We start from the raw sequence: 10039 nt of genomic DNA on the forward strand, positions 1-10039 counted from the left end.
TGGAGCAGCAGCCATTGGGGAAGTGTAGCTACAGAGCTTTAACGTAACTGAGGAGGGCTCTCTTTCTTTCTCTCGCTCTCTCTCTGTGGAATAAAAAAAATACTAAGTAAAAAAGGCGAGCGAGGATAGAAATATAACCGAGATACACGAAAGGTGCAGTCGGCGACACGAAACATTTGAACTTGAAAAAAAAAACCTTGTACCGGGACCCGGGCGGCTTGCTTTGCTTTCGGAGAGACACAGTATCCGAGGAGGCGACAAGACTTGAACTGTGGAAGTTGGGATACGTGCCCACAGCGGAAAATAATATACAGCTGAGCTGAGCTATAGCCACCACACGCTAAGCGGCGGCACAGTTAGCCACATAGCTAAACTGTTAACTGAGCTGTGAAACCATCAAGGGGGCTTTTGGAAAAAAAAAAAATCCAGTCACAAGCCCAGGCTCTGTGAAAATCCAGGGACTTGCTTAATGAATTATGTCTGCCACAAGCATTGACCCTCAGGTAGGAAGAAGGACGGTGTGTTATATCGCCTTGAAAAAGAGAAAGACAGAGAGAGCTTAGCTACATGCTAACGCTAACGATGCTACTGGGCTATGGCTATTCCTCGGAAGTGCTAACTAGCTGTAGCCACTAGCCTTGGCCGGTGCATGCAGCTAGATGGCGAGTTAGAAATACACTGTGAAACGGTTGAATGTTTTTTAAATAGATACCTAATAAGGAAAAAAGAAACCAACGTGTTAGACTGCTAATTATTGTCAGATGCCTTTTTTGTGTGTTTGTGAAACTATATGTTCGACGTAGCAGACAACTCCTCACCCTCCTGTGGGTGAAGACGTGAAACCTAAAGCTAATGTTACCAGATTCACAGAGGCTCCAGCTATCTAACTAACTAACTCTGCGAATCAATCACAACTTTTTTAATAAAGTGTGGTGTCTGTGTGATGTCTAGACTGGTCCATATGTTTGCAGCTTGTTGTGTTTTTAACTATATCACAAGCTGCATTAACGCCATTGGCGTTTTAGAAAGCCATTTTAAAGGGGGCGACGTTAGTTAGCAAAGTTAGCTTTAGCTGGTTGATAAGCTAACCATAAGTTGTACACCTTTTATATATAGTTATATAACACACCGAATAAATGACGGTAACACCTGTAGCTTACTGTTAGTATATGCAGCTTTTACTGTGGTGGTGTTGGGTAAATGTTGTGCATTGTCTGTCTTCAGGAAGTAGCCTTTGAGTTTCTGTTCAATAAACAGACACAAGACTGTAGTCAGTCTCAACCTATGTGTGAAATCTCAGACCGAGTGAAAGTAACCATGTCGCTCTTTTTTTTCTCTCTTTTCATGGTCCAAACCTGGAAGCAGAGATCAAAGGGACAAGCATCTAAAGGTGAGTTGCGGCATCACAGAAGATTGACTCAAGATGATGTTGTTTGGATATCTAGTCTGGGCCTACCTTTTTTTCCGATTAAATGCACAAGCCTCTGGTGGACTGATGCTGGCTCTGACACACATTAATGTCAGACAACACAATATTCTGTATCTTGTTGTGTAATATATTGAGTCTTGACACTTTGTAGTCATGAACTGCAAAATCTTGGCATATGTGGCTGAATTAACTTTTTGCTATCACAGAATAGCAAGCCATAAAGGAACTATCTTTTACTTCAATATTTTAATTGAGTGCATCATGATTATACTGAGGGCAACAAAGTATGAATACAGATGATAAACAATACTGAGCTGTTCCACTGGTGGTATAAATGTGTGCAGAGACATATTGAAGTTGGATGTACACCATGTTATTAAAGGGACAGATGAATTTCATAAACCTTTAGACACTGTGGGGAAATATTTGGTGACATTTTCAATACTGTGGTTTGTGGGGATTGTGTGTAATTCTCTATTTCTTTGTGAATAGATACAGAGACATTGATAGGTTATAAGTATATTGCTTTGATTAAGCAGGGTTAATTCTGCGTGGTGGTGGTGCAGTCTCCAATGGATTGGCACTTAAATCTGTACTTTAGTTATATTCCATTGAAAAATGTCCTTTGACTATAGCATAGATGGCACCCGCATACTTGAATTATGGCCTTAAAACATCTATAAATACATGTTCACAGAGAATGGGGGATGTGGTTAGCTTGGAGTCTCGTAGAAATTCATCAAACCACACTTGCAGTATAATCAAGCATGCTACTTTCCATCCACATTCAATGATACAATTGTTTTCTCAAATTTGAAAAATTATACTGGTTCGGTTTTAATCCTCAGCCTGCACACTGGTACAGGGTGGTTTTTGGTTTGCACGCATTAGATAGTTCACCTCCTTTTTCTTCATTAGTCAAGTGGTCAGTGATAATTCCTCTGACAGTTAAAGGAGGTGGATGCTCCTAAAAGTAATATTTCTACACAGTTTTGAGAGGTTTTGAAAGCTTCATTTAACATTGTTATGCTTTAGTCCTCACAATAAATCTTGAAACTGTGTAGGGCTCCAGCTAATGATTTTTTTTTATTGATCAACATGTCAATTATTAATCAATTAGTTGCTCGCTCCAGATGTTGGCAAGAAAATGCTCATTATGATTCTTCAACTGCAAGCTGATGTCCTCAAATCTAATGTCTTTTCTTGTTTTGTCCATTGAAGAGTATAGCAGTCTAAGATTTTTCAATTTGCAAAGCATTACACTGGATGAACCATAACAAGCAGTCTTATGGCATTTGAACTTAATAAATGGCTCATGATTAACAGCTTAAAAAAATAGTTGCTGACTAATTTTCTGTTGCCCAACTAAGTGATGGATTGACTAGTCAATTTTAGCTCTAGATTGTAGTGATTTCTAGCAGAGCACAGCCTCCTTCCTGTGTGAGCAAGCCAGCTGCAAACTTTTCAAGCCTACAGGTACTGACTGAGTAGTTCACAGCCAAGGCATCCGCAGCTGGGATTTGTAGGTGGTTGCTCCAATGTCACCATTTTCTCAAACCCACCACTAACCCCGCTTGTACAGTATTATAATTTAATGTTGTCAGTTCCTTATTACCATTCGACTGGCGACAATGATGTTATTGCTTTGTAATTCTCTCTTTTTATGATGTTCAAGTCATCTTTGATTTACTGCAGTTACTGGAGAGGGTGGAGTGACAGGCAGGTCTTGACTTACTTTGTACCTGCAGGTCTGGTTGGCAGCAGGCCACAGACTGATTCACCCCCAGGATGGGGCTGTCTCCTGGGCCATGGGGCTGTCTCATGGCTCACCGGTAAAAGCACTTGTAATAGGGACAGACAGATTAAGTACTGGTATTGTGAATTGAATATAGTTTGATAGATCAATATTTCTTTATATAGCACTATTTTGATGATGCAACCAAAGAAATGAATCTCAGCATGGATTAATGTGATTTAAAACATATTTTTATGTAATGGCATTAGGTAATCAGATGTTATCTTTAAATATAGCATGGACTGCATGGGTAACACAGTGCAACTTGATAACTAAAATTGCTGATGCAATCTTTCCTTTAAAAATGTTTCTCTTCAATAATGTGAATTTGTTTTGTTGCAGTGCAAAATGGTTCACTACATCAGAAGGAGACTGTCCATGACAATGACTTTGAGCCATACCTCACTGGTCAATCAACTCAGGTAAAACTCATTCTCCATCTTCTGAAAATTAGTATTTCCAAATGATTAACATATATTAAGAGTACAGACAAGACAAGGACTCAACTCAGAATCGTTCAAATCATTATCACATTATAGTATGTAAGGATATTTTCTGGCAAAGCAAATGTGTACACAGTCGCCCACAAAACAATTACACCAATGTCTTAATCCCAGAGAAGTGTTGTTGTGGCTGTTAAGCATTACATAAAGCAAAACTCCTGTTATGTTTAGAGTGAAGTATGCCAGTAGAATTAAGGTCTGATTATATTAAGGTGAATTATTGCCTACTTTTGGCATTGCTAATGTTCTGTAATGGCTCTGTTGATTTTGATTTATCTAGAACAACAGCTACCAGTCCATCACCGACCCCTACCTGTCCAGCTACTACGCCCCCTCCATTGGATTTCCGTACCCACTTAGTGAGGCTCCATGGTCCACAGGTGGGGACCCCCCTATTCCATACCTCACCCCTTACGGACCCTTGAGTAATGGAGACCATCACTTCATGCACGAATCAGTGTTTGGCCAGCCAGGGGGCCTGGGAAGCAGCATCTACCCCCACAGGTTTAACTTTTTCCCTGAGAATCCTGCCTTCTCTGCTTGGGGCACCAGTGGCTCCCAGGGCCAGCAGACTCAAAGTTCAGCCTATGGTGGCAGCTACAGCTATCCTCCCAGCTCCCTGGGGGGCACCCTGGTGCCTGACGGTCAGACGGGCTTTCACAGTGACACCCTCAACAAAGCTCCGGGTATGAACAGCCTGGAGCAGGGTATGGTTGGGTTGAAGATCGGAGGGGATGTCACTGGCCAGGGGTCAGGTGTCAAAGCTGTGGGATCCGTGATTGGTGGTCCGGCGGTGGCAGCCCAAGGAAATGGAGCCACGCCTATCGGCATGCCCCCTCCCAAACCCACCTCCTGGGCGGCCATCGCCAGCAAGCCCGCCAAAATGCAGCAGCTGAAAGCTAAGGTAAAGCCAGGGATGCCCAATCCAGGGGGAGCTCTGCCCCCGCCACCCATCAAACACAACATGAACATTGGGACCTGGGATAAGGGCCCAGTGCCTAAAGTAGCCACAGCTCCACTGCAGCAGCAGCCTCTTGGCCTGCCTCATGCCATGCCACCTCAAGCCCCCATGCAGCAAGGACCGATGCAGCCCCCTCCTCCCCAGTCTTTGGTGCAGCCCCAGATGCAACCTATGGCCTTACAGCCCCAGCCTCCCCACCACCAGCACCATCAGCCACCACCCCAGCCCTACCAAAACCACAGCCAACCCCCTCAGCCCCAGAACCGTTGGGTTGCCCCACGCAATCGCAACCAAGGCTACGGGCAGGGTGGCCTTGGCCAAGACGGCAGTGGTGTGATGGGTATGGTTGGTGGTGGTAACACTGGCCCCCAAATGTCTGCCAGTCAGGGACCTGGTGGAGAGTCCCACCCCGTGCTGGAGAAGCTGCGTGCCTCCCACAGCTACAATCCCAAGGACTTTGAATGGAACCTGAAGAACGGTCGTGTTTTCATCATTAAGAGCTACTCTGAGGACGATATCCACCGATCCATCAAGTACTCGATCTGGTGCAGCACGGAGCATGGCAATAAGCGTCTGGACTCAGCTTTCCGGGCTATGAATGCTAAAGGTCCTGTGTACCTGCTGTTCAGTGTCAACGGCAGCGGTCATTTCTGCGGCGTGGCAGAGATGCGTTCGCCAGTGGACTATGGCACCAGTGCTGGTGTTTGGGCGCAGGACAAGTGGAAGGGCAAATTTGACGTGGACTGGTTGTTTGTTAAGGACGTGCCTAATAGCCAACTGCGCCACATCCGCCTGGAAAACAACGACAACAAGCCAGTGACCAACTCCCGCGATACCCAGGAGGTTCCTCTGGAGAAGGCCAAGCAGGTGCTCAAGATCATCGCCACCTACAAACACACCACCTCCATCTTTGATGACTTCTCCCATTACGAGAAAAGGCAGGAAGAGGAGGAGGAGGTCCGCAAGGTGGGTAATTATTGTGTTCATTTCTAGATTTTCTAGACTGTCTCTCATTTGACTGATTATTTTTGCCTCATTTCTAAAAAACTAATGTGTTGTCTGTTTTTTCTGACTTGCTCCTTTTGACAGACTTTTGAACCTCCTCAGATACAAAACCGCTCTCGATTGGATCAGGTAAAGAACTGAGAACTGTTATATTTTCTTGTCAGTGTCATAAAACCCCTCAGGAGTATTAAAGATTTTCCTCTGAAAGTCACTTGCTCTTGATTATGTTGTTAACACTGTGAGGATGACGATTTTAGATAATCTAATGTTTGATCACTGCTTAAAATAGATAAATGCAGACCTCTGTTGATGAAAATGTCCTTTAGTTTAGTGTGCTGTTATGTAATGTTTGTATGTCTGATGATATTTTTTTTGTTCTGTTTTTCAAACAGGAGCGCCAAAACAGGAATAAACAATAGAGGACATTTATCCTTGGCTTGATCAACAGTTACACTAGGACTTTTGATTTAAGAGACAGAAGAATATAAAAATGCAACCAAGCCCTTCATTTTTTTTCTATTTAATCCTGGTGAATCTCTGCCATTGTCGAGACTTGTGCTTTTTTGCCCCATATACCACCCACTTCTTGTGCAGGGATAACAAGCTGATTTAATGTATTACCTAGCCACCACCACACTCTTTAGTTCAGGTTCTTTTTTTTTCTTTTTTTTAAGTATTTTTCTTCCCGTTCCATCTTGTACTCTTCTCTCACCAGACTGGTTTTCTCTCTCCTGCACCCACCTCCTCTTTCCAATTGAATCAGGGTTTGACTGCACCATGGAGAAAAAAATCTGCCACTTTATATTTCAGTACAATCAGGAACGGATGTGTCCTGCCCCATTTGTCCATTTGGGGGCAACATTGCCATGCTTCAGAGTTTTAACTGTGCCAACCGGGTTGGAGGATCCCAAAGGCAATGTTGGACTTGGAACTGTGCGATAATAAAACTTCAATGGTTTATCTATTTTTCATTCAAAACAACAAAATCTCTATTTTTTGGCTTACTACTGACAATTTTCATTTCAGAAATCTGTTTTCTGGAGCCTTAACGTTTTTTTTTTTCTAATTATTGGTGACTTCTCAAAAGAACTGCTCAAACAGTGACACTGCTGGAGAAATCAGGGATAGTGTGAAGTCACACGGGACTCGAGATATTTCAGAGGAGGAATTGCAAAGGCCTCTGGGAAAGAAATAACGGATGTGTCCTCCACAACCAGAACTCTCACCATTAAAATCAAAAATTGTACTATTAACATCCTTCACACCCCTCTGCTTTGCTTTCTTTTGATGTTTTGTCTTGAAGGGGTCTTTTGTATTGTTCATCAGGAGATTCTGCTTGTGTGTGCAACCCAGTCTGAGAGAACTGTCGCATCCACCATTTTAAATTGTTTTATAATCAATTCAGAATGAATTGTTGCTTGTGCATTTTTGTTCCACAATATGGGGGGAGGGTTCACATATTTGTCCATTCACCATCATTCTGTCTTAATCCTCTGTTTTTGTTTTTTTCCTTGAATTTGGTTTTGCTAAGTCTATCATGTTGGTCGTAATGCTAAGCTTTAACGTAGGAGCCTATATATTCATGGAGAAAGCCTAAAAATGTATAACCTAAAAATTAATGTAACTGATTTACTATCGAGTAAGAAAAAAAATAAGAATGAAATGTGGTTTCTGTGTGTTTTTTGGTTGTTGTTGCAAAAAAAAAAAAAGTTTGTTCTAGACTGAATCCATTGACTATGATACAGTAAAGTACTTTCAGGTATGTTCATGGGAAAAAATATGATTGGTTATTAAAAGAACAAAGTCACTAATAGATGTGTGTGCCATGCATGGCAAGCTGCATAATAGTTGAGTCTGCTGGAAATGTTGAAATTATTATCCATCCTGCAGCTTCTCTGTGAGGTGAGAGTGGTGATGTTGTTGAGTCCTTTAAAAGACAGTGTCCCCCTGTTGTGGTGTCAGTCGTTTCAGGGCATTCGGAGCCAGAACGCAGTTTATTTGTTAATGAGGGGTTGAGATCAGCAGGTTCTCTCTTGATTAGTTTCAGATAGTGACTTCTGTATTTTGTGGATTGCGAGGTTACCGTGTTGCAGAGAGGAATGCTGCTTATAGACATGGCTGTCTCTTTCATAATCTCGATATGACTAATTTTTTGTTTTGATTTATTTGTGTATCAGTTTAAGGTTGATGTAGCTTCATGGTAACCAAATCAAATATTCAGATCCCATTACGCAAATTTCAGTTTGAAGTATTTCAGTTGATATTGACTTTTTTTTTTTTTTTTTAGGTGATGTGGCCTGGACTCATGAAGCCGTTTGGTCTTTTCAGAGTATGTTAGACTGTGTATGTGCTGTATGATCTATCTTGATTCTGTCAGGACTTTATCCCCTTTATAATGTTGAGATGGCAGAAGTACTGCACTTTGTTGGGGGTCACTTGAGTGTGAGTCTGAACCGTACGCTTCACAACTGTATTTCGAGATGTGTGAAGCTGCATTGTATATTTTCTTTCTTTTATTTTCTGTTTCTAAACCGGGCCAGTGTATCCCCCTTGAAATCTAGAGACCAGACCTCTAACAGGATCCTTTCTTCTCCATCTCTCCTCTATCTCTCTCTTTTTTTTTTTTTTTACCTGCACTAATCGTTAGCTAGGTTGATCCAAGCAATACGGTGAACGCCCTTCACATGTTTGCCTTCGCCTTCACCGACACTGCTCTCTCCATCCAGCGACAGAGTCAGGGGGAGGTGAGAAGCTAAAGGATGCCACCGATGTCGCAGCCACAGCCGTCTTTGCCTCAGGAAGCATGAGCTGGTTGTGATTGTAGTACAGGGCTTAACATGCACGTTAATGACAACTGTCAGAAGATGTTTGCTGCAATAGACGGATGTCAGGCTAGCCATCAAAGTATATGTATCAACACTACAAAAGGATTAATGACATGAAATATTAAATAAACATTGATTATCTTATAGACCACAGTTGTAGTGGGCATAATAACATGTTCAAAAGAGCTATCTTGGTTTTTCTTTCTAGAAGAAATCAAGCCTTAATAAACTGTCCATTCAAATTACTCTGTCTTGATCTCGTGAATTCTCCAGTAAATAAACAGCCACCTATAGTGACCTTATCCAAAGAGGAGAAGCTCTGTAGGGCAGACTCGGCACTTAAATGTCACTGAAAGGTTTTCCGGACTGGAATTGTTTGTGTTGTCTTATTTCATCATGCTGCTACATCTATCTGTAAATCCTTTCCTTTAAAGCAGGCCTCCGTTTCCACAGTCTCAAATGGTCCACAGAAGAATCTGAGCGCAGTAATGGGAGTGCTGCAGCCTGCAGTGAAAGTTGATGGTATTTGAATTTCATACATATTTCCACATCTTAGCAGCTAACTGTAAAAACAAAATTAAAAACAGAAGCCTTGGTGTTAAAATCCTTATGTACATGTTTCCCATAACTCCTATGTTTGATAATCCAACCGTTCATCAGTCTGATGACATGTAAAGGTTACAATAAAATGCATTTGTTCCACAGTTGTCAAAAGATTTTCTTGTCTTTCCTTGACAGGAGCTCTCCGTGGTGCTGATTCCCTGATCTGGAGGCACGGCTGGTGGGATGATCGAGTCACATAACCAAGTAAAGAATGCTATCTTGAGTAAAAATTATGCAAGTTATCTTACATGAAATACAGATTGAGATTTAATCATGTTTTGGATGTATGTGATGGGTTAGATACAGTATAATAACATTTTATGCTGCGCAATAATCCTCTGCTCAGCGGGGCGGCTCTATTGAACAAATGTACCCCACTAGATTGTGGTAATATCATGGAAAGAAAAACTTTGAACAAACTTTTTTTTTTTAAATAGTCAAGAGCAGATGATGCATTTATGTAAATGTTGGTAGTGAAAAATCTACAATGTAAAATGACTCAAAAAATAATCACAAGAACAAGCAGGAAAATCAGTTCAGCTCAGGCTTTATTTATCATGTCATTGCAAAGCATCCATATGAGACATCCACAAACAATATCACATTCAAGCTCTCTACTTTACACACTCTGTGGTTATTTCCATTAAAGAACCATTTTGTCTAAATATAGGAACATAAGCATCCAAGAACCTGGATATTTCTACTTACATGAAAGGTACCAGCATTGAACCTGTGATCTAGGCCATAGTATGTGAGAGAAAGAAGCTTTTGCAACATTTTCCTGTGTAGTTAAGGTTATTTTGATTGTTTCATTGTAGAAGTCATGTTTATTCAAACATAAGTGTTCAACGCCTTGTCATAAAACACCCCATTCCTCTTATTTAAATTTAAATCAGCTGCAAGAATATAATCCAGTGT

General features: G+C 41.5%; 1 protein-coding gene across 1 annotated transcript; it reads left to right on the top strand.

Moving 5' to 3' along the window:
- On the top strand, nt 1–8913 carry LOC310989272 (YTH domain-containing family protein 1-like). Its single transcript, XM_083976277.1, has 6 exons — nt 1–503; nt 1366–1390; nt 3567–3646; nt 4008–5654; nt 5778–5822; nt 6086–8913. Exons 1-6 carry the CDS (start codon nt 477–479, stop codon nt 6110–6112), a joined length of 1851 nt encoding a protein of 616 aa, XP_083832403.1. The 5' UTR covers nt 1–476; the 3' UTR covers nt 6113–8913.
- Nucleotides 8914–10039: the final 1126 nt, after the last annotated feature.

The sequence above is a fragment of the Trachurus trachurus genome (assembly GCF_905171665.1).
Source record: "Trachurus trachurus genome assembly, chromosome: 7".
NCBI lineage: Eukaryota > Metazoa > Chordata > Actinopteri > Carangiformes > Carangidae > Trachurus > Trachurus trachurus.

What these genes read in the sequence shown, in the direction of transcription:
- LOC310989272 (XM_083976277.1), top strand. Translation starts at nt 477, where the DNA reads ATGTCTGCCACAAGCATTGACCCTCAG. An exon ending in CCACAAGCATTGACCCTCAG is followed by an intron (nt 504 to 1,365) that starts GTAGGAAGAAGG and finishes ACCTGGAAGCAG; the next exon opens with AGATCAAAGGGACAAGCATC. An exon ending in AAAGGGACAAGCATCTAAAG is followed by an intron (nt 1,391 to 3,566) that starts GTGAGTTGCGGC and finishes GTTTTGTTGCAG; the next exon opens with TGCAAAATGGTTCACTACAT.